We start from the raw sequence: 25,462 nt of genomic DNA on the forward strand, positions 1-25,462 counted from the left end.
CGTTTATTATTATTTCAAACTGCTGTACTAGGATTTGTAGAACTGATGTCATCTCTGACTTCAGATATTACATCCTTGTTTTCTGGAATATGTATTGCAGGAATATGATGCCCTCCTGAGGTTGATGTAAACCGTTGTAGGTCTGTGTACTATTTCAGTATTCTGTCATTTCAGAACTTTCCTGTACATATCGTTTATCTTTGTACTTGGGGCGACCTGTCTGCGAATGTACTTACTGGAGGACTACATGATTGCTGAAAAGGTAGGCTACCCCAAGGATCTGATGTAGGTCTGCCATCTCTCATGTGTGTCCAAGGCAGGTGTCTGTTGTATTGTATCTTTGTCGGTTGTGGGTTGTGGGAGTGCTGAGACAGTCTGATGTGTTTGTGTCTTGTTACAGGTGTCTGTTGTGGGAGTGCTGAGACAGTCTGATGTGTTTGTGTCTTGTTGCAGGTGTCTGTTGTGGGAGTGCTGAGACAGTCTGATGTGTTTGTGTCTTGTTGCAGGTGTCTGTTGTGGGAGTGCTGAGACAGTCTGATATGTTTGTGTCTTGTTGCAGGTGTCTGTTGTGGGAGTGCTGAGACAGTCTGATATGTTTGTGTCGTGTTGCAGGTGTCTGTTGTGGGAGTGCTGAGACAGTCTGATATCTTTGTGTCGTGTGGCAGGTGTCTGTTGTGGGAGTGCTGAGACAGTCTGATGTGTTTGTGTCTTGTTGCAGGTGTCTGTTGTGGGAGTGCTGAGACAGTCTGATATGTTTGTGTCTTGTTGCAGGTGTCTGTTGTGGGAGTGCTGAGACAGTCTGATATGTTTGTGTCGTGTTGCAGGTGTCTGTTGTGGGAGTGCTGAGACAGTCTGATGTGTTTGTGTCTTGTTGCAGGTGTCTGTTGTGGGAGTGATGAGACAGTCTGATATGTTTGTGTCGTGTTGCAGGTGTCTGTTGTGGGAGTGCTGAGACAGTCTGATATGTTTGTGTCGTGTTGCAGGTGTCTGTTGTGGGAGTGCTGAGACAGTCTGATATGTTTGTGTCTTGTTGCAGGTGTCTGTTGTGGGAGTGCTGAGACAGTCTGATATGTTTGTGTCGTGTTGCAGGTGTCTGTTGTGGGAGTGCTGAGACAGTCTGATATGTTTGTGTCTTGTTGCAGGTGTCTGTTGTGGGAGTGCTGAGACAGTCTGATATCTTTGTGTCGTGTGGCAGGTGTCTGTTGTGGGAGTGCTGAGACAGTCTGATATGTTTGTGTCTTGTTGCAGGTGTCTGTTGTGGGAGTGCTGAGACAGTCTGATATCTTTGTGTCGTGTGGCAGGTGTCTGTTGTGGGAGTGCTGAGACAGTCTGATGTGTTTGTGTCTTGTTGCAGGTGTCTGTTGTGGGAGTGCTGAGACAGTCTGATATGTTTGTCTTGTTACAGGTGTCTGTTGTGGGAGTGCTGAGACAGTCTGATATGTTTGTGTCTTGTTGCAGGTGTCTGTTGTGGGAGTGCTGAGACAGTCTGATATGTTTGTGTCTTGTTGCAGGTGTCTGTTGTGGGAGTGCTGAGACAGTCTGATATGTTTGTGTCTTGTTGCAGGTGTCTGTTGTGGGAGTGCTGAGACAGTCTGATATCTTTGTGTCGTGTGGCAGGTGTCTGTTGTGGGAGTGCTGAGACAGTCTGATGTGTTTGTGTCTTGTTGCAGGTGTCTGTTGTGGGAGTGCTGAGACAGTCTGATATGTTTGTCTTGTTACAGGTGTCTGTTGTGGGAGTGCTGAGACAGTCTGATATGTTTGTGTCTTGTTGCAGGTGTCTGTTGTGGGAGTGCTGAGACAGTCTGATATGTTTGTGTCTTGTTGCAGGTGTCTGTTGTGGGAGTGCTGAGACAGTCTGATATGTTTGTGTCTTGTTGCAGGTTTCTGTTGTGGGAGTGCTGAGACAGTCTGATATCTTTGTGTCGTGTTGCAGGTGTCTGTTGTGGGAGTGCTGAGACAGTCTGATATGTTTGTGTCTTGTTGCAGGTGTCTGTTGTGGGAGTGCTGAGACAGTCTGATATCTTTGTGTCGTGTGGCAGGTGTCTGTTGTGGGAGTGCTGAGACAGTCTGATATGTTTGTCTTGTTACAGGTGTCTGTTGTGGGAGTGCTGAGACAGTCTGATATGTTTGTCTTGTTACAGGTGTCTGTTGTGGGAGTGCTGAGACAGTCTGATATGTTTGTCTTGTTACAGGTGTCTGTTGTGGGAGTGCTGAGACAGTCTGATATCTTTGTGTCGTGTTGCAGGTGTCTGTTGTGGGAGTGCTGAGACAGTCTGATATGTTTGTGTCTTGTTGCAGGTGTCTGTTGTGGGAGTGCTGAGACAGTCTGATATGTTTGTGTCGTGTTGCAGGTGTCTGTTGTGGGAGTGGTGAGACAGTCTGATATGTTTGTCTTGTTACAGGTGTCTGTTGTGGGAGTGCTGTGGTTGGCCGGACTCTACCTCTCCTCTGTATCGTCCTGTATGGGAAGTCTGTACGGGCCACCGAGGATTCTCCAGTCTATAGCCAATGAAAATGTTATACCAATTATCAAAATACTTGGTCATGGGGTAAGTATGTCACTTTATACTTCTCTCACCATCAAACCAGATCAGAGTCTCACCTTTGACATATCAGAGTATTCTATACACGGGGAGAAAGTTCATTGTAAATCCGAAGTAACCTCGGTCTCCAGGAATATGGATCATGTAATCAGGCTCAGTGACTTGGTTGATCATGTATCATTGTGCCCCAATAGCATGGATCGTTGCTCTCAATGTCAATCACTTTTTGGTTGTGTCAAAACTTGATTATTAACAGGCAGCTGTTGATTAAAGTGTAAAAGCAGCAAACAAACAAGAATAAAATCTATTTATATTTTGACTTGTTGCAAATTATGACTTTTGCTTGAACGACCAACTTTGTTTTCATGAGGATATGGCTACAGTGATAAGATACCGCGGTATTGGGCAGAAATGGGCCATGCACTACGGCATAGTAATTTGCTGCGCAGAGTTATGTCCCTTAGTCAGACCAGGATATTGATCCTTGGCCTGTCAGAACCATACCTGTGCAATGGGTTCTCAGAAGTAAACATATAATGTTCAAACTAATTTACACATTAGCTCTGTGAGGGATATTTCACAGCCTTCATCAGTTCAACTGCACGAATATTCCATTATCAGTCTTCACTTCTTAAAACAAGATTTCTTTCTTTAAGGACATGTTATTTGTTCCAGCGAGGGCCCAACAAGGTTCCTGTGTATGCACTGATCGTGATAACGCTGGTGGTGCTGCTGTTCATCTGTGTGGGGCAGGTGAACACCCTGGCACCGGTGGTGACCACGGCGTTCATGTTGACATACGCATCCATAGATTACTCCTACTTCGCTCTGGCCATGAGCTACGACCGGCGCAAAGACCGAGATGCCCGGTTCACTCACACCGGTGCAGGGTACGGTGATAAGGTGCGCAAGTACAGTGCTGACAGTGAACTGCTTAACGGAAGTGTTGGGTACGGGGCGACTGGGAAATCTATTGATGTAACCACTCATAAAGACTCTTTCGAAAAACTTGCTAATGACCTTGACAAACTGTTTCCCGAGCGGCTGACTCAGCGGGGCCAGCACCACCTGGTGAGGCAAACCAGTATTAATAGCGGCAGTAATGCCACAACACCTGAGGCGGACTTTGATGCCACGAAGAGGAAGATCTCGGTTGATGCTACATCAGAAAAGGGGGAAGATTCAGGAGACACAGCCCAGTTGCTGGGTAAGTCCTGGAAACGAGGTATTCAAGATGTCAGGGCTTGAGAGGCAGGTATCAGGTCCACTGATAACACAAGCAGTCTAAACATGCCGAGGTTATGAGACTATAATGTAATGATAGTATATGTAATTCATTCTGGCATGAAAACAAATATAATAACTCAGGTGAGTCAGGTGGTAACAGTCGAAAATATTGATTAAAAGGACTTATTTTCAAAAGAAAATATTGCAATATATTGAACAATCTCATTAAAATCAGATCTTTGTTCTTGCTATTGCTAAACAAAGATCTGAGGACATCCCATTACGGGTCACGTCAGAACGACCTTTCATCCGACCGATGAAAGCGGCACTTACCAGATCATGAAAGTGACAGTCGGAATGTGTTTTCTAATCATGCAACCTCGAAAACATTAACACAGTAATGGGATGTCCTCAGATCTTTGTTTAGCGGCAGCGAGAACTTAGATCTGATTTTAATGAGATTGTATATTGAACAATGTTTTGTCTGTACTATCACATGTACAGGTTAAGTAAACTTACCAGCCGCATCAAGGTAAGAAATGTAGGGTGAAGTGGCGCTGTGCCGGGACATGTGCAGTGTTTTACACAGCGCAGCAGTGTGCATCCAGTACTCACAAATGTGCAGAATGGACACGGAAAAAAATATATAATGCATCCAGAGGGACACACAAAAATTCTCATTGTACCAACATCTTGACCAGAAATATATAGGTCCTGTATTTAAAGTAATATTAAAATCTTCAGTTCAGTACACTGCACCATTTCATTTCTTAACATGACACTCATATTTCCTGTAAGGCAGGGTTAGAAACTAACAGTTTTTGTCCACTAGTCCTTATAATGATAACATATAGCAAAACCCTTAAAATGGGCCAATTTCTACTAGTCCTTAGGATACCTTTACTATTGGGCAGTTTGGTAAGGACTATAGGATAGTGCCAATTTCTAGCGCTGTAAGGACCCTTGAAATTTGTAGTTGTGGGTCCTCTGGGCCCCTAGTTTTGTAGGTTAAGCCTGTATATTGAATACCAGATTGTCCGGATTGTGAGCCTCAGTGAGCACCCTACAATACCAGCCCTGCCATTGTGCATCCTACAACCCGTCTCACTTCAGACTTCCGTCCAAACTTAATCTGGCATGCCGGGATATTTGTCTGTGTTTTAAAATATGGGGTAAAGTGATAAAAGAGAAGATAACAATCAAGGAGATTGTTTGATGTTCATGGCTGCCTGTTGGCCCAGCATCACCTGATCCTGCCCGTGATGCCTTCTTACTACACCCACTGTGATACTGCCACCCGGTGCAGCTGTCCAAACCTCTCTCTGTCTCCCTATACTTACTTATCATGTTTAATTACGGTAGTGTTCTCTCCAGACTTGTTGTGCGGGATGTCCTCATTAACACCATCTGTTGTGTGACCAGGTGTCAAGAAACAGCCCAACACCGAGATCACCAAACAGCCGAGGTCGTGGTACTCCGTGCTGTGTAACAGATGGCTGTCTCTCCTGGGGGTGAGTGCAGGTGGATGAAAGGGGTCAGTTGTATGTAGCTGATGCATGGCCTCCACACCATGCTGCCTTGTAGACAGATGCCAGCCATTATGAATTTGGGTGTAATAGTTACGATTTTTAGCCTAAAATTACGCTAGTCCTCCATGAAATTAAGATTTCTGTCATTTTATCCACTAAGGATTTACATGTATAAAATATCATGTAAATGCATTGTTGACATGAAGCATTCTACAGCGAGACAATGCTGATATAATCAGAGCCTTGCTTTCAATTCACATAGTGTTAAAATATCCATTATTCAGTGATAAGAGGTCTCTGATCGGTTGTTTTGTTACAACACACTCAAGTTATTTTAGTGATCAATCTTTGTGGGTGCAGACAGGAAAGGTGCAATCAACATTACTTGTTTTCCTATTCTTTGATACCCCACTGATGACTCCAAATGTCCCATTACGGTTGGCATCTCTGTAGAGGACGATGGTGTACGATGCCCGTCAGGGGAATCTGAATGAATGATGCATGGCAGTGTGTCTGTGGCTCTCATCAGCACAAGAGTGGTGTGCATCACAGGAAGAAAGTGGGTGTCTGTACTTCAACAAAACCCAATTTGTATAAACAATCTTGAAATCATTGAGTGTGAAGACAAAACATTGATGAGTATTTGTAAATAATAAAAGCCATTGGAAGCTGTGTTTCTGCACTTGCTCTTTAAAGTTTTATCATACACAATCCTTTGGTTGTGTATGACTTCCATTAGGTCAGACTAAGTATTTCTCGTATTACAGATCTGCCAAACTGATTGTTCCCTGATTTCTAAAAAATGACAATAAAAAATTATAAAAGTAATTATTCTTCTCCGACAACGTTAAATTTCTCAATGGAAGGGAAGCAACTCTGCTGCAATTGTCACTTGCCATCAGCAAAAGTGTAAATAATTTAACTGGATGATTGTTGCCTCTTTGCCAATCCAGTCAATTCTTGCCCATTACTGTCATATGCATATTTTTTCATAACTGAAAATGCTGCATTGTTGAGGCCGGTTGTCATTTGTGTGTGTTGGGTGGTTCAAGAAGTTTTGTTGTTTCAGACCCTTGGCTGCATGATCATCATGTTCTCCATCCAGTGGGTGTACGCTCTCGTGGAAATCACCGCCTTCCTCGCCGTGTACTTCTACATCGGACACTCTAGCCCTGGCTACTTCCCAGGTGAGTCAGGTGGTAACATTCGAAGACTCGGGAATACTTATCAGGTGACAACTCAGGTGAGTCAGGTGGTAACACTCTAAGACTCGGGAATACTTATCAGGTGACAACTCAGGTGAGTCAGGTGGATACACTCGAAGACTCGGGATTACTTATCAGGTGAGTCAGGTGGTAACATGCGAAGACTCGGGATTACTTATCAGGCGATAACTCAGGTGAGTCAGGTGATAACACTCAAAGACTCGGGATTACTTATCAGGTGATAACTCAGGTGAGTTAGGTGGTAACACTTGAAAACTGGGGATTACATATCAGGTGATAACTCAGGTGAGTCAGGTGGTAACACTCGAAGACTGGATTACTTATCAGGTGATAACTCAGGTGAGTCAGGTGGTAACACTCGAAGACTCGGGATTACTTATCAGGTGATAACTCAGGGGAGTCAGGGGATTCAAATTGCAGAAACATAAAGCTTCATTCTTCAGGTTGTTTCTGAGCGCCATGGCATATACACCGTATTGTGTGTAATATTGAAGGTGTATTTGTGTTCTGTGTGGGTTTTAGTTTGCTGTGATTGAAATTTCAATGTTTTAAAGAAATTACCGGTAAGCTAAATCTTTTAGAAATATGACATCTGATTGGATCAAGAACCATAAATTCTTTATATAAATTAGATCAAAGTTCACTCATGGTTCACCTATATCAGATCTTCATGCAGAGGATCATATCCCAGTTAGAGATCTCGGTATAATGTGATTGGTTCCCTGATGAATGATGTGAATTGCTGACAAATTCTAATGCCATATTCTCTTGCCTACAGGTATTGCAGAGTTCAACTTGTATGAATGGCTTAAAAATGGCATCCTTAGATGTTGCAGGTGAGGATATTGTATTCATTACAATTTGTGCTGTCTTCTACATCCTATTTGGCAACAAATGTTGCACCCCTTTGTAATGTTTCTTTGAATTCTTAGAAAAATGCTCCACAAATCAATTCTAGAATGTTCATATACATCCAAGGCTCCAGGGGACAATCGTAGCTCTACAATGGCGGATCCAGGATTTTTAAAAGTGGGGTGGGGCGTCCAAAATATCAAAATCCTCTCTGCCTACAACATACTACGGCCTCCAATATACTACAATGGGTTGTCAAAAGGGGTGGGTTGTGGGAGGGGCCTGGGACCACCCCACCCCACCACCACCACCCCTCTGGATCCACCTATACTCTACAAGTCACAATAGCTACAACATTTTAACCCTCATTTTGCATAGAATCAATTTCTCCTAACTAACCTGTAACTATACCACATTTCAGACGTGGACCAGATCCCCAAGAACACATCATAGTGGCTCCAAAGACACCTGCCGTTCAAACCCTTGCAGCTCAGTTGACGGCAGACAACGAAGACTTCGCCAACAGAGGGCGCTACCACCAATCCGAGATTGTCCAGGGCGAGAACTTTGACGACTATGACAGTGACTGAGTGGGACAGTTACAGCTGCCATATCTTGTAAACCCATAGCCAAATATCTTTGCTGGTCCTCTGTGACCATGGATCACTACCCCCATCAAACCAGTGCAATATTCTTTAGTGCAATTTTAAGTTACAAAATGACCATTTAGAAAGTCATTATGTTCCCGGGAAATTATAATCTATGTACACTAACAGTGTCATATCAGGGGTTATGGGTGGGTAAAGTTTTAATTTAGGGTAAATTCTGTTGCCAACAAACACATATACATATACTACTTAATAAGGGCTGTGATTCCAGTTATTTTGTTGTCATATAGAAGTTATGTAGATACGTAACATCAATATATTTCCAAGGCAAAATCTTCTCGAGGTGTCAACTTAGTTAAATGTCTAATAATGTCAAGATTATAACCATCTAAGAATTTACCTAGCTGAAACATTTTAGAATAAAAATAGCTTTCAGTACAGCTTCGATTCCAATATACTGAAAGGTCCGTCTAAAAATCTGTCTCTTACCTTCTCAGTCGACCAACTTGACCTGTTATGGAACTTTCTAAAACTGGTATACACTGACTCATGTTAAGATAAATAACAGGGTTAGCCACTGTCACTAGTCTGTTAGAACAAGACAGTGAAATTCTAGAGGGGCTATTTTCCCCAAATGTAATTAGTTTACATAAATCACAAGTAAAGAGCTAAGAACTAGGTGGTTATGGCCAATGGCTTCGACCACTGAAGTCAAGTGTTGTGCCAAGAATAAATGTTTGATTTTTGAAGATGCATATTGTACTTCGGGGTCAGGTTGAATTGAGAACAAACATGTACCTCTGTTTATATCATTTCTAAGGTTTTCTGAGCTGATAATTGCTAACTATCACATACATGTATGACAGAAGTGTCAGGGTGTGTAAGTGGACATTTCCATATAAAGAAACTATGGTCATTGTCATAAACTGTTCAATATGATGTCCTAGGTATCAGATTGTTATGCAGTGTTTGAGGTCATTCATCACTGTCCCACTTCATGACTCTTGAGCAGGAAAACCAAACTTGTAAAGAGAACTAGAGTGTAGCTTTGTTGATAACCCATTGACTCATCCCACAAGGACTGGGTTTGATTCCCAACATGGTACAATGTGTGAAGTGTATTCTTAGTATTTTCTTCTGTGATCGCTAAAAGAGTGCTAAGAGTGATGTTAAGCCGTACTAACTTGTGGACCTCAAAAGAGGTGAGATGGAATGGGGTTTAGTGTTACATCCAAGATTATTACACTTATATAGCGACGAGCATGCAAGTCTTTTGGTATGATGCGGCTGGGGATCGAACCCCCGACCTTCCACTCTCCGGGCAGATGCTCAGCCACTGGACCACAGAGGCTGTTAGACCTAATAGGACTACAAGCAGCCCCAAAACTAGCCCAGGTGCTGTATCTGCTACAACTGACGTCAAATACAAAATATATTAAAGCAGCATCAAACTAGCAAAGTGAGTGAGTGAGTGAGTTGGGTTTAACGCCGCTTTTAACATTATTCCAGTTATATCATGGCGTGTCAGCTTAATGTGGGAGGAAAGCCCGAAGTGATGCAGGTCTCAGACGTTTACCACTTCGGTGAAACCCACGAGCACGGGTATGGTGCTGACAAACCTAGAAACATAATCGGGGCGAACCGGGATTCGAACCCACAATCATAGATTTCTGGCGTGTCCAGGGACGCAACTCTGCACAGCGAATCGCGGCACCTTAGACGACTGGGCCACCCGTGCCCCCCAAACTAGCAAAGCCACCTGAAGCAAGAGTCCTGGTCAATCTCCACATTCCCTCTTACTTTTGATGCTTGGTATATAACCTGTCCCCACTGTCTCCTTGGCTACAAATATATCTCTATACCTGCATGATGGTGAATGTCTTGTCACAAGTCAGGTGTATCTGTACTATTCTTGTGTTATCATCCAAATATACAGTTACGCATTTTTGTTTTTTCTGTCTGCAAATTCAAGTTTTGTCTGTGATATTAAAATCATAACCCCATCTAGCTTTATCAATGCATGTGTGGAACGAAATGTTCTGAATGATAAAACCAATGCTTCATATTTATCTTTAATGGTTGGTGACAAAACTAGATGTTGCCTGGAGTTACCGGATGCTTGGTGCAAACACGCTTGCTACCTTTACTTTTACTCCATAAGGAAGGGTTAGTTGTGCTTTTATATCCATTCATAGGGACATGGTATAGGAATTTAGCTTGTGGCGGGTCAGATAATATGGAGCATATTGCACATGAGGTTTAAAGTTTGTTCCAAAGGGTTGCTCGATCATTTTAAATCCAGACATCATTCTACAATTGTATTACACCAGGTTATTTTGTATGGTCGAACATGCAGACTTCATAACCATTCCTAATGAAAAAAACTAAATGTTTGAGGCTGATGAGTGTTGTATTAGGATAATGACCGTCTCAAGGACAGTGGACATAAGAGAGATGTGACAGAAGATATGTTTGTTTGTTACCGTTTGTTGGCCAGTTTCATTGTTAGAGGCTAGATGTAGTGGTCCGTTTACATCGCTGTTTAGTGTTTACCTTTTGTGTAGAGCATTGTTGCAGAAACATTTCAATCTAAATCATACAACAAAAATCTCGATATGCATGGAAAGTTGTTAGAATTTATGAGATATGGAATATTAAACTGGGTTTTCCATCATGTATCATGTTGAGGATCATTTTCTTAACTTGAAAATATTTTCAGGGTTAATAATTTAAGCTGAATCTCAAAACCACACAAACAAATTTAAGCTGAATCTCAATACCACACAAACAAATTTAAGCTGAATCTCAATACCACACAAACAAATTTAAGCTGAATCTCAATACCACACAAACATATTTTAGCTGAATCTCAATACCACACAAACAGCTCCTTCTTTGATGGGCTTACTATTTTTCTCAAAAATCATATACAGCATGTAGCATTTTACTAACATATCTTGTGTACTGGTACTTCCTGTTCTCCAATTCTAAGCCAACTTTATCAGATGTTCTATATTCTTGCAGATGTCTTGTGTTAATTGTTCCAAGTAGGATGTCTAGTTAACTATACTCTGTGTGTCAGTCAAGTATTATATCTGTATAATGATCTGCCATAGTACATTATTCCATACTTTGACTCTATTCTATTGTCCGTGTCAGTAGCTTATTGCCTGATTATCAGTGCGTGTACACTCCATACTCCTAAGTAGATCTGCGCAGTCGACCTAGCTTGAATGTCTTACAAACTAACTTACAAAATGCTCCTATTTGCTGCAGTATTTGTCTAGCTAACAAATATCTGTTCATATGAAAATTTGTATGGGTTAACAAAATCAGTCTTTCTTCCATTCACACCATGAGATATCCCCGAGTTTCAACAGGTGTGCATGTAACATGTTGTAGCACTGGACAAGGTATATATACATGTTGGATGACTGAGTGAGCAAGGACATCTACATTGTTTCAGAATAGGTATTACTGAACCATGCACGTTACCGAGATGATTTCCCCATTGTAGCAAACATTTCAATTTGAAGATATAATTTGGATACAGTGTAACCCCATGAAACAGTCTGGAAATTCTGCCATCTACATGAGTTCTGATTAAAAATTTGAATATCTCCAAGGGGACATCACCTTGTGCCCACGAATCTTAATCCAAACCTGCTTTTGACTGAAATGGGTCTATTTCACTGTAAATAGTATTCATTTGGGATTGATGGCAAACATTCCAGATAATAAAATTAGGTAAGGTCAGAGTCATTGTTCACTTATATAAGTATGACCCTATCGAATATCACATGCAGAATAACTCTTCCACGTCTCATTTAAATCAAGACGAGCATTATATGATTTATCCATGACCTGGGCCATGCTTTAAGCATACAAGCCCTGAACATGCGTTTCAACAGAATGTTAACTGTCTCATCTTCAGAAAGACACCCACTACAGTTGTGGAGAGCTTCCTGCAGACAGTATGTCCAGGGCGTTTACTATACCGAGTTATGTTGTGATAGTATGTTACACTTGGAAATGTCTTGTTCATGTCTTTATTTCAAATGTTGTGTTGTGTTAAGTTATTTAACATGTTCATTGAGAGAGCTATATTTATTGAAAAATAAAACAATGCAATGAATTCATGTAATGCTTTATAATTGTCTTCATCAATGGCAATATATGAGTGAGTGAAATGGCATCAACAACACATGAACTGTCTTTCAGTTTGATCACAGCGTAATGTGGGTGGATAACAGGCTCTTGATGTTTACCACTTGGTGCAACCAATGAGCACAGATCTGCGTGGACATATCAAGACTCATAATCGTAGTGTTAACTCCACTATCTGGGTTCATGCCTAAGGGACTTTACTCTGCACGGCAAATTGTGGCCCCCTATAACATAAGGCACAGAACCATGTCCATCTTCCCGAGGCAAGAGAGTTGCATTGCTGAAATTCCTGGGCTCGATTGTAGCGTCACCAGTCGTTATGACAAGTTATGTCCTTTCTTAGCCTCTCCTATGGGCCAATCAGATTCCATCACTTGCATTTGTTTCAAACAAATGGCGGCGCCCAGTCAAGACGATCTGATCGATAATCAAGATCTATATTGTGATAAAACGAGTCTTACATCGCGAAGTGCATCAAATCACGGGAGCACCTTGATTAAAAACATGAAAAGGTTTGGAAAATGTCTGCTGACAACGAGTTGGCAGTGCACATGCTTTGCAAATCCTGCAATCGACCGAAATCTGCATGACAGTTTACGAACCGTATTACAATTTCGTTGCACGATTTTGATTGGGTGGAAACTGGACTTTCATAGTCAGTTAACTCTCTTGCCTCGGGAGGATGCACCATGTCAAACACAAGACTCAACTCGATACACTGTACATCATGGTACATATTTATATACATTCACATCGTCACTACAGAGTATTAATTGTGGCTGTCATCACTTGCTCCCCCTGGTGGTGTAGAGGTCCTTGTCCTCGGCCTTGGACTGCCCGTGATCCTGCAGGCTTGCGTCCATCCTCACCTTACTGGATTCGCTGGCTGGCTTCACCTGTAATCAATATGTGGTCATAAACAGCACTACAGCACAGCGATTGATAGACACACTGGGTCAAACACAATGAGTGAGTCAGCTTGTAGCAATATTGCATCATAACAGGGGTCACCATGGGCTTTGCACTTTGTAATGAACACTTTAAGCACTAGGCTACCCTACAGCCCTGGGGAAACTACAGAGTAAATAGGATATTTATCTTGAATACATGTAATAACTTATATCTCACTTCCAGTTATACATGAAAAACAATTCCTTTCAACCACTCGCACAACAAAATCTGCCCAATGTCAAAGGTATTACTCAAGAGAGAAGCTATGACTTGTTTTTGGCAATTTCATGTCTTCATTCAGGCGAGTGCTGAGAAAAATAATCTATTTTCCTGACTTTAATAATGACCACTGATTTAGATACAAGTTAAAATATGGAAAGGAATGAAAAAGAATGTCATATTTCTGTAGCTCATGCTTCATGAAAACAAGAAATGTTATGTGAAGATGCATTGTGAAGTTACTGATCAATCTTAAAAGAGACACAATCGAAAGTTCGCAGGACATCTGACAATCCTCTAAAACATAAGAACTCTGATTCTGATTTTTTAATCACACAATTCAATAATTTGCCTCTTATGACGAGAAAGGCAGGGGGAGGTCAAATTCTATCCAGGGTCCCTCCACAAGGGTCATAGGATCTGTAAAATAGTTGTATTGATTGTCGAGAGTTGTTTCCCTCGAATTGTTCTGTGTTCTGAGCCCCTGATTCTAACTTACCGGTTGTGCTGAGCCAAAATCAGATGAGGAAGCTGAAAAAAATGACGCACACCAATACAAAGCCAATTTCACCTGGAGAAGTATCCTCAGCTTAAAATGACTGATACTAAATTAAAAGTTGCCGTCAGCACTGCTATTCAAATATTTCCAACATAAAAACTGAGGACTAAACACTTACACTACATTTAAATATTTCAACAAAATAAGATGACAACAAGAATATTAAAATTCTTTACTTTTCAAATAGGAGAGTTATACATTTGAACATTATTTCTTCATTTGTTAAAAGGATGGGGGGAGCATGATTGTTGTGTAACGCCTCATTCAGCAATATTCCAGCTATTTGATGACGGTCAGTAAATTGAGTCTGGACCAGACGATCCAGTGATTGACATCATGAGCACTGATCCATGAAATTGGGATATGATGACATTCATGGGGGAGGGGGCATGAAAAAATAGTGGGTGGGTGGGTGGGTGAGAAATAATGTTCTATAAAATAGGGTTGTCAGCAAAATATGTCACAGTCCTAGGTTCCTAAGCAGTCTTGACTCAGGTGAGCTAGAAATGTATTTATTCATTATCAGGTAGAAAGACTCAAGTACTCACAGTCCCCCTCCCACAATGACCGAGCATAGCCATACACCTCATCATATGCTTGTGTTGTCATGGCAACAGCTTCATTGGGGTAACACAGTGCAGCGGCTGCAGTCATTGCACTTCCACTAAGGATCATCTTTCGCAGGAATCCACCTGTCATGGGTCAACACAGGTCAACACATGAACAGTGACGGCATCTATTTCTAAACATACCACCCTGGTAATTTTGGTGGCTGACCATTTGCTGATTTCTTAAGAACAGTATTCTCAATCTTAGTTGCAGATTGTGTATAATAGAAATGAAAACTTCAGATTTTATTAAAATCTACTTTAAGATCGGGAAAAGCCTCTGGTTTTACATCAGCTATGTAATGTCATCTTACTGTCTATCATCTGTTTCTTATGGGAATAAGACAGTAAAAGAAAACTTCAGAATGTTTAGTTTGGGATGTCAGTTAACCAATGTCCGAAATAACTGCCTGTCTGCCCGTCTTCCCGTTGGGCTGCATGACATTTTCCTCCACCTGCCCGACTGTCTGGCAGATAATTTTAAGACTACTTTCATATTCAGTTTTATTATAACTTCTCATAATTGTTTGCATTATTTCCACTGAATCATGACACGACATGCCTCTTATTTTTGCAATTTTTCAATATTAAAAATGTCTGAATGCGGCCAGTTACTTTGAAGATGGGCTGGCAACATGTATGGGTGACCTGCCCGACTATCTTTTGGGGCTTTTAAATTATTTCAAACACTGTAGTTAACCCCAACTGAGAAATATATACAGGGTTCTTCGTCAGAAGCAGTTTTTCTAGATAGCTTGTAAAAGTAATTCAGATGACACATTTTGAGTTTTAGTCAGTGCATGTACATCCCAAATATTGACTGAACATGTGTAAACAACCTGTCTACATATTAAATTGGCTAAAAAGATAGTTTTTTGTCAGGTACATGTTCTAGGTTTTTATCAGTATGTTATTAGGGAGTCCAGTAAGTATTGTTCACGCTGTACATACCTCTGTAGCCTGCGACGACTCCTCCAAGTCCTGCTACTGTGATCACACTAGCCTTGGGCAGAATGCTAGGGTCCTCTTGTATATAAGTGACAAAATCTGAAACACCACACATGAGAAAGGTTACTCCAACACATATGGCTTATGTCTGTTTAAGCTGCTCTTAGCAATAATCCAGCAACATCACTGCAGGGGACACCAGAAATGGGCTTCACACATTGTACCCATGTGGGGAATCGAATGCTTTAACTACCCCACCTGCCCTCCCACATACGCTAAGGTCACACAGTACTATTTCTTTACAGACTACAAAAACCTAATAACAGCCTAAACAAAAAAAATTTAAATTTGAAAACCTTGAACTTTGAACTTTGAACTTTGAATGACATTCATATTGATAAACATCTTTTTTTTTAAAGGCTGAAATAAAACTCAAACCAACTTTGACAATATTTTTTTATTTATTGTATTTTGCTTCCTGCCTCTTGGAATATTAACCGTGAAAATCTATTGAAGGCTAAAAAGCAAAACAATTGGCCTGGTCTGAATATGCCAAACAGAAATTTCAACAAGAAAACTTGTCTTTCTTTCTTGATTGAGTGAGTTGGGTTGAACCTAACTACTTTGAACTGTGTACCAATTATATCACAGCGTGTCAGCTTAATGTGGGAGGAAAGCCCAAAGTGATGCAGGTCTCAGCCATATCCCACTTTGGTGAAACCCACGGCCACCAGTATGGGGCTGACAAAACTAGAAACATAAGTGTGGCACACTGGGATTCGAACCCACAAGGTCTTTCTTGTCATGCAGTGTTGAGAAGAGGAGGAAACCCTATGGTAGTAACCTACCCAGTGTGTGTGCCTTGCCAACCTGTAACTTGTCTTTCAGTGAACTGGTTGTGTCCTGGAACAAGGAAGGTCATATTTAGCCAAGTTTAACACGTTACGTCTGCGACTGTTTAGGAGAGGAGAAATGGTGTTTAGTCTCATGTCCAAGATTATTGGGTGCGTGCATACCCACTGAGTGCATGCATGTGTCTGTGCGTTTGTTTTTGTGGCTGCTGGTATTCATCCAGACTTATACCAATTTCAAAGTGGTCGCCCCCTGAAATTCCATGCCACTGTTTAACATGGCACCCTACTCAGACGCAGTATACTGACTTCGAGCTGACCAGTCCTTGTTTCAGCTGAGCACCAAGCAGGGTAACAACAAGTACCATCTTTTATCCTCTTTTGGTATGACGCGTCGGGAGATTGAACCACGACCTTCTGCTCCACCACTAGACCACGGAGGCGGTCAGAACATGTATGCGAACAAAAGGGATATGACATCAACATCTGGAAAATGTAACTATAATGATTAGAATGATTAGTGTAATTACTGCATGATCAACATAATATTTTTGTCAATGAAATTATACATTTGACACTCTTCTCATACAAAACGTTTTTTTGCCACTTAGCAAAATCATTACCAGCTTTCGAAATGTCATCTCCAGTGATCCAGTGTATTACATCTCCATTCTATTGTGATAAATACCCTGGGCCCATTTGCTACCACAGCTTCGTTTAGGAAGCAACGCCACCATCTCCATCTCTCAAATCAGTAACATCTCACAGAAACTCTCTTGCCAGTGAGTGTATTTTCATTGGATAAAAACCGAAACAAGATGGGACTGCTGTGTCTGTATTAAGAAAATAGTAACATCATGACCCATTTGTTTGTTCCTGCTACTGCATGCTGTAAAGAATCGAGTCAGGGCCAGACAAACCAGTGGTTAATATTATGAGCAATACTCCATGTTGTCACAGAGTGAGTGAGTTGGGTTTAACACCGCTTTTAACAATATTCCAGTCATATTGCGGTGTGTCAGCTTAATTTGGGAGGAAAGCCCGAAGTGATGAAGGTCTCAGATGTTTACCACTTCGGTGAAACCCACAAGCACGGGTATGGTGCTGACAAACCTAGAAACATAATCGGGGAAACCAGGTTTGCTTGTTGTTTAACGCTGTACCCAGCAATATTCCAGCTACATGACGGCGGTCTGTAAACAATTGAGTCTGGACTAGACAATCCAGTGACTGATGTCATGAGCATCAATCTACACAATTGGAATACAATGCAGGCCTCAAGGTTGCGACTATTATGCGACCTTAATTTCAATTTGTCACCTGTCTAAAATTCAAATGACTACCATAAAAAATATCTTGTGGCGACTAAATTCTATTGCTACACATATGTAGACACAAAAATTAACATGTCTGCTACTAACTGTACTTGCAAATAATTCCTCCTAAAGGCAACAATGAACCGAAATGCATAATATTAATGTAATTAGTATTTTATTTTAGTTGATAGTTTATTGGATAAACAAGGATATACCTATATAATATAGTAACATAAATTGCATCATTGTTCCAGTCACAAATAACAAAACGCAAGTACAGCATGTACAGTTTCCACTACTTATACAATTCCAAGACTAGTGTTATGACTTGTACATATAATAGTTATTTGATAAAAAATAATTACAAATGCTTTTGGCTACCTACAATATTGGCTTGACATCTTGATTTTACCACTGGCTACCTCGAAAAAAATACTTGTAGACATATGGCTACTTGGTAAAAATGTAAACTTTGAAGCCTGCATTGACATGCATCAACCAAGTCAGCGCGCCTGATCCCATTTGTCGCCTCTTATGACAAGCTTAGTTGCCTTTTACGGAAAGCATGGATTGCTGAAGACATATTCTACCCTGGATCTACAGGTACCTACCTTTATAGAGTCTAGATAGTCCCACACTGCCTGTCTGACAGTGGAGATGGACTCCTGGAGACTAGATGGTGGAGCTTCTTTATAGGTATATTCGCACTTCTTCTCTAGGACATCATACATAGGGAGCTGGAACACACCAGGTTGTATAGTCAGAATATTCCATATGATGGAGTGCATTTAGCATGTTTAGAAGTTAGTAGAAACAATTCCTGTGAGGACGATCTCCGTTGTGGGTAACAAGTTCTGTGAGAATGTGTTGGACTCGAACTTGTGACCTTTGGATTGTTAGCCGAAAAGTCAACCGACAGACATACATCCACACTGTTAAACTGAGTGGAAATGTATGTAGTCGTGCCTAAAAGGTTACAGAAAGTAATGAAGTGGTGACGGACAACTTACGAAGGTTGCAGATAACAATGGTGTCACATGACACTAGGGCAAAGGTCACAATGCCATTGGGCAACACCCGTGCTGTTCCGCAAACGTGAGTGAGAAGGAATATGCAGAAGTGGTGAGAACTGCTCTTGGCATTAAATGTTGAATTCCTAGGGTAATTTGTTGGAGGATTTAGTGGCAGAAAAGGGAATACTGTCAGGATAGCATGGAATGAAGTAAGGATTGAAGAAGGCTTAGGCATTGCTACTTATGCCATGTGTGTTTGAAGCATATCTGAGCAAATGTACCAAGAGACTTGGGATGGAAGTTACATGACAGATTCCTCTAGCCAATGTATTCCACCCCAAATTACAAAACATTTTAGTGTGACAAGTAACTGCAACTGAAGTGTTGAATGAACAGGAATATCTTGACAATTGCATTCATCATTTCATTGTTCATTTGCAGACTTAAACACTTTGGCTATGCTTTAAATGCATGATAATGGGATTCAACCCCTCCATACCCTCTCCACAGCTCTTATACATCCTTGTCATTATAACCTAATTGATGCATTGCACAGTACACAGATAGTTTTCGGACCAGCAAATTATGGATGATTTCTGTATACGTGCAGCATCAATAATTTATTTCTGTGCCACTGTGAACACAATGACCACATTTACTGAATCAACCAAAAATAACATATGTATTTTAGATCCCATTTATAAACCCTTTTGCCCTGAATTTAGGTTGAAACTGAAAAACAAAATTATGTCGAAAAAATGCTTTCATATTAAACTGGCACTTGCTAAAATATGAGCTCAGGCACACCCAATAACCCCAGCCACCCTGATGTCACAAGTATCACCATGAGCACTTCTAATAAACACAATGATAAACAGTATTAGTGCTGGCTTATTACATATTTACAAACGTTGCCGATGGACTCTTGCCCTTGTGCTAGCCCTGCAACTGAACTTTGTCTTACCTGGGAGATCTTGACTTTGTTGCCCTCTGAAGCACTGCCTGCATGGACAGTGGGCATGCCGAGAGCAGGAACCCCCGCTGCTACACACAGCACTCCTAGATGGCGCCCTCGAAAGCGCTACGCAAAATATTGAAGTTTTAGTATTATTACACATCAGTTGAAGTCAAACGGGTTTGACACCACTTGCAACAGTTCAGCATATTTGCAGAAGTTTTAGGTAAATGATGTGAGAATTATTGCAGTTTGGGACATTTCCTTAGTGCTATAGAAAAGCAGACCCATGCACGTGATGCAAGCAGAGACCATATAATAGATATCTATTATATGGTCTCTGATGCAAGGTTTAGGATTGTGATAGCAAGATAGACCAATCCCTAAGGTATTGTTTGTTTAACACCGCACTCAGCAATATTCCAGCTATATGACGGAGGTCTGTAAATAAGTGAGTCTGGACATAAGCGAGTCTGGACCAGACAATCCAGTGATTAACATCATGAACATTGGTATATTGGTATACGATGACATGCATCGACCAAGTCCGTAATGTATGGGTTGCTGAAGACCTATTTTACCCCGGATCTTCATGGGTCCATCAATAAAGTGGGAGATAGGTATCGTTATTAGTGAAGACGCATCTAAAAATACTGACTGCATGAGTCTGCATCAGAAACGCAAAACATGTGCAGGAAGCTGACTTAATCATGTTAATAGTAATAATAACCTACGTTGTGACCAAAATGCATGTGGAATATTCGGAATGCTGCCAGTTGACAAATACTTGGCATGTGTGTATCGGCCCCTGTGTATCTGCTATGAAATTGAGATTTTCTTACCAAAAAGTGGCAATATCAAAACTAACACTTCATTTTCAACACGTTCAATGTCAAACATCCACCGGCATGACCAGTGGTCGTGTTTTCCTGATTCAGTATTTTCGATATTGTTGTTAAAATATCGTTATAATATCGCTTGACAAGGGTAATATCTCTTTGTTTCGATTCCCGTGTCAACAATTAGTTGCTGCCCTGTCAGAGAGCGTTGAATTACAAGATATTTAGGTTGTAGAGGTCAGATATTTATACTCACTCTCAAGAACGTCATCTTGAAATGAATTATCTCCCTTCCAATAATTCAGGTACTTCCGGTATGTCGCGCTTAATAAACGTGCAAACGAAGCGCTCATACAATATATTATACCGACGCTTGGTGAGGTTAGTGCAGTAATAAAATGTATGTTGAAAGCATTCATTTATTTCTTCACCATAAAAACAAAAATCAGTAGGTTTTAAACCTATTAGTAAGTATTTCCTACACCCATTACAATTTGTTTACTGGAGTTAAAGTATTACTTTTAGTGGACAATTATAATATCTTTCAAACTCATCTACAAAGTCGGTAGGGATATATATATATATATATCTACAAGTATAGGTAACTAAATGCAAAGTTGAAATCAACCAAGAGAATGTATTTAAAGTGTTGGGGACAACAGAGGGCTTGGAGCTATTCTATATACGACGGTGGCGTCATATATTTTGCGTCACAGTAGCGATATGACGTAATAATGGTGAGTCGCGGTGTAGAACAAAAACATTTCAAGGCTTGCTTAGTTTTTTTAGCCGGAGTGTGGGGTGCACGCACCATCACGTTGCCGTGCTCATATGCTTTAAATACCTGTCACATGTTCGAGTGAAGTATAACGGTGTAAATAAACTGCTTGCGCATGTAGAGCTAAATATTTTATTTAATGGATTCCGTAATTCAGATCGACATACCACTCAAGACACTGGACCCATGCCGCTTCACTAAATATATTTGGTAACACCAAATAGTTCGCGTTTTGTTAAGTTATGGTAGAATGGAGATATACATACTGCGTTTTCAATGTGGAGCTAGGTTACCTGTAGATTTGACCGCGAAAGAATTAACATTTGAAGCCTCACGCTGCGCGTTCGGTTCCAAATTTAATTTAGCTCTACATTGAAAACACAGTATGTTTATCTCCTAAACATTGTTCTAGCATGACGTCATTTCTAGAGATTCGCACATACTTTCGCAACTTGATGACGTTATTTTGAGAGGGAAGTGTCTAGTGAGTTGTTCGTCATAGATATAGCTGGGCAATGCAGATAAACGCAATGGCCGAACGATCGCACCCAAAAGTGGGAGAAATATGACAATGGGTATTGGGAGAAAAGGTTACAAATAATCGCTGTGACAAATGCGAAAATATCCGACTTGTCCGACATTGCCGAGATCGAATTGTATTCAAGAAGTCATCATTATTTAAATACGGGTAAATATTTTCAAAGCATGCTCATTTTATTAACATCCTTGAAGAGGAAGTTCATAATGTTGATATCTCATAGAAGAAATAAACGACTCGGGGTCGTTGTTTATCTCACAATAAAAACACAGCAGGGAACACAAAACACTCGGGGCAGCGCCCCTCGTGGTTTATTCTCCCTGCAGTATTTTATTGTACGATAAACAATTCCCACTTGTCGTTTATTTCTTAAATAATGAAACATTTGAAATTGTTATAATATAAGTAATTTTGTAATGTGCAGTGTGAAGTAACATGGGATGCTAATAGAAAAAGGGACAAACGGTAATATTACCCATAAGACTAGAATAACTGTGTGCATAATAACTTTCCAATTATTACACGTGAATTTTAGCAATTCTCTAGCTGATTGTTCGATTGCAGACATATGACGTCACAATGCTTCACTGATAAGACAAAATACGACATGACGTCATCCATTGTTCACGACATCACAACTTGATCATATTACGTCACCTCGGCCCACTTGCACAAAGCGATCTTAGTGCTACGACTATTGTAAGCCTATGTTAAAGTATGGTAGTTAAGATCATCTTAGCGCCAAGGCTGCTTTGTGCAAGTGGGCCCTGAACACTGACTGCCTGTTTCTCTGTAGAGTGGACATTTCATAAGTTTTTTCTTCATTATCGGTCCCGAAGTGTCAAGGAGTAATACATAGAATAAACTCGGAATTGTGGATTATATGTGTCCATTTAATGGATGCTGTAAATAACTCGCCGAAGATTCGGGATTAACACCTTATTCACTCGGGACAGGTAATCCGTAATTCCTCGAAGCTCGTTGACTATTCTCTAATTATCGTTGGCTTTCGTTTTTATGTCGGCAGCTATTACATAAATACTAGCGGGAAACTGTGCTTCATATAAAGTGCTGTAAATGTTATGGTATTGAAAATAACAACATTATATTTGTTCATTCGTCTGATCAATGTTTTATCATAACACATTTATTGACTGACTGACTGTCTGAGTATGGATTTACGCCGCTTTTAGCAATATCCCAGCAATATCACGGCGGGGGACACCAGAAATGGGCTTCACACACTGTACCCATGTCGGGCCTTCGGCGTGACGAGCGAACGCTTTAACCACTAGGCTACCCGACCGCCCCTCATTTATTGACAAAACAAATACGTGACATATGGCGAGGATAATAATGCCACGTGGAAAGTGAACAGAACTAATGTACAGACGGTTATCTCCCCAAACCCCTACATCACATTTCCCCTTTGTTGTCTTAAGCTGTAGGGGAAATGGGATGTAGGGGTTTTGGGAGGTTACCGTACAGACACATCCTAGTAGTGTGTATCATCTTCTTCACCTTACACATCCTGCATTCTAACCCTTCATTTCGACATCTTTTATTGATAGCAGGTCAACATATATCCCGAAATAAATTATTATAAGGTTAACTAAAGATATCTCATAACGTAGCCTCGTCTTTAATTCCGACTACTACTTAAAAGAGGATGAGTATTGGTACCAAGGGCTGAGCATAGGATGTGAATTGATTAGGGTGAATGTCATATTAGCTATATGCTCTTTAAAAAACACTATATTTCCAGTTTCCTTATTGGTTCTTGCGGTATTGTACATTTACTTTGAAAGTGTGGTTAGTGAAATCATTTCGCGTGTCTGTCTTGATATTGATACATGTGCTATAAGAAAACGGCATGCTGGGTTGCACGCTGCTCATAATATCAATCACTGGTTTATACTGCACCCTCATATAGATGAGTGCGGCGTAAAACAACATATATCACGAAGACGACGTATTTACAGGGGACTAAATACAGCGGCTCGACCATTATTGGAAAAGGTCACAAGAACCACATGTTGAATGGGGAGATACAGTAGTGTACGAAATAAAAGGCAATTACTTTTGCGGTCGTTTTCTCAATGAAAGCATCTTTAGTACAAACAAGAAGCATCTAGATATCCAGATAAAACATTCGGTTCGTGTTGGTTTACGAAGGTTAATGATTGGCCTTTCCCCAAGACGATGAATCCCCATACAATGACATTTTCTTCTTCTAGGATGAATGTGTGTCCCCTGGGGACACCCGGGTCAGATTCAGTGGGTCCCAGTACCTCTAGATTGTCGTAAGATCCCACAACACTGGGATAGAGTGTTATCGAGATGTTTGTTGGAATATTGCGACAAGCGGCATTGAACAACATTCAATATGTGATCATCGCAAGTTTCAGAGAAGTCGGTAGGAAGGTGAAGTGTTCCAGGTTCAAGCAGACAACTGTTGCTATACAAATCAACAAATGTGTCCATTAAGCACTTCTGACCAATAAATGCATGCACTTAGTACGCCGCTCAGCAATTCTTGTGGTAAGAATGAGACTTTTTCATGAGCAAGGTTTAAACAGGCTCCATACGCACTCACCTCATCAAAGAGATGCGTGTCTCTGCAGGAAATTGATGTCATTGCATAGATAGATCGGATAATTGAAATGCGACTTTACTCGTCTGCCACCCCCAGTTTTATAGTCTACTTCAAGCCTATCAGCAGCCATTTATCCAACTTAGGGCCAATGTTTCATTTCACGCAGGCTGCAGTGTCTATAGGTTAAGACTGGTCATTCGCACCAGACCAATGTGTTGGAGGTAAAGATACCGAGTCCTTCTCCTGGCACACAAAGGACATGTGACTACAGTGTCAGAATTACTTTTACCCCCACCAATATGGCCTACACCAGACACACGGTTTAATTGTAGAGCATTCAGTTAACTGTAGTAAACGCTTCCAAAATAGAACTGAGTGAACACATTTCATTTTTCGTAAATATATTGACTGTTCACCATCCACAAAAACAATGTATGACATATGTATACATGCATATGAATGTAGGTTTAGGCTGCATACAGAAATATTTCGTCATATCATGAAGGTTTGAAAATAATCCGAGTTTGATAATAATCAAGTTTGATGGTTGTCAGTTTCCCCGGGACCCCACCATGACACACGTCCTCAACCAGGAAAGACCACTGGACAATTCAAGGATGGACCACCACTTTTAGAGGAGAGTCAACACCAACCTGGATCCATATAACACAAGCACAGTTCATATTCTGTTTTACCCAAGACTATAAATGTTCTGCTCATCAACTTCAATAAGTGCATGGTTTTTCCATTAACCTTGAGGCTGATCTTTCTAAGCATGCATTATGCTGCCACACATACATTCTTCACTTCCTGCTGCTGTGAAGCCGCAGTCTAAATGCATGCTCACCATCTAAACTTACCCAAATCGATTGTCCATGAAGAAATTCAAAACACTTACATTGCATATAAAGCTATATTGAAAGAGCCTTTGTCAAAACTTTCACTCACTTATGAACCAGACTGCAGTTCCAGAAGAGTGAGTGAGTGAGTTGGGTTTAACGCCACCGCTTTTAACAGTATTACAGATATATTGGGCATGTCAGCTTAATGTTGGAGGAAAGCCTGAAGTGATGCAGGTCTCAGACCTATACCACTTTGGTGAAACCCAAGGACATGGGCATAGTGCTGACAAACCTAGA

At 40.8% G+C, this 25,462-nt stretch overlaps 2 protein-coding genes across 2 annotated transcripts in view; one reads left to right on the forward strand and one right to left on the reverse strand.

Moving 5' to 3' along the window:
• LOC139463683 (solute carrier family 12 member 8-like) overlaps positions 1 to 8,818 on the forward strand; it is a 30,459-nt gene extending 21,641 nt beyond the window's left edge. Inside the window, exons 7-13 of the mRNA XM_071244943.1 lie at positions 175 to 262; positions 2,403 to 2,549; positions 3,219 to 3,750; positions 5,193 to 5,281; positions 6,369 to 6,486; positions 7,304 to 7,361; positions 7,799 to 8,818. Coding sequence (XP_071101044.1) covers positions 175 to 262; positions 2,403 to 2,549; positions 3,219 to 3,750; positions 5,193 to 5,281; positions 6,369 to 6,486; positions 7,304 to 7,361; positions 7,799 to 7,967 — 1,201 coding nt within the window. The 3' untranslated portion in view covers positions 7,968 to 8,818. The remainder of the gene's footprint in view (positions 1 to 174; positions 263 to 2,402; positions 2,550 to 3,218; positions 3,751 to 5,192; positions 5,282 to 6,368; positions 6,487 to 7,303; positions 7,362 to 7,798) is intronic.
• Positions 8,819 to 12,120: 3,302 nt separating this feature from the next.
• On the reverse strand, positions 12,121 to 20,695 carry LOC139476164 (MICOS complex subunit MIC27-like). The gene is made up of 8 exons (XM_071259386.1): positions 20,668 to 20,695; positions 19,582 to 19,698; positions 18,216 to 18,341; positions 16,286 to 16,340; positions 15,441 to 15,536; positions 14,430 to 14,573; positions 13,822 to 13,853; positions 12,121 to 13,048 (listed from the first exon to the last, which is right to left on the reverse strand). The coding sequence occupies exons 1-8, from the start codon at positions 20,680 to 20,682 to the stop codon at positions 12,938 to 12,940; spliced, it is 696 nt and encodes a 231-aa protein (XP_071115487.1). The 5' UTR covers positions 20,683 to 20,695; the 3' UTR covers positions 12,121 to 12,937.
• Between the last annotated feature and the right edge of the window lie 4,767 nt (positions 20,696 to 25,462).

Source organism: Haliotis cracherodii, unplaced genomic scaffold, assembly GCF_022045235.1.
Source record: "Haliotis cracherodii isolate W230 unplaced genomic scaffold, xgHalCrac1.p SCAF_1, whole genome shotgun sequence".
In the NCBI taxonomy this organism is placed as follows: Eukaryota; Metazoa; Mollusca; class Gastropoda; order Lepetellida; family Haliotidae; genus Haliotis; species Haliotis cracherodii.

Bases quoted from the DNA above. Each gene is read 5' to 3' on its own strand.
- LOC139476164 (XM_071259386.1), bottom strand. The intron at 18,342-19,581 runs GTAAGACAAAGT...GGTGTGTTCCAG, and splicing joins ACAAAGTCAAGATCTCCCAG to CTCCCTATGTATGATGTCCT. The intron at 13,049-13,821 runs GTAAGTTAGAAT...TATTGATTACAG, and splicing joins ATTTTGGCTCAGCACAACCG to GTGAAGCCAGCCAGCGAATC.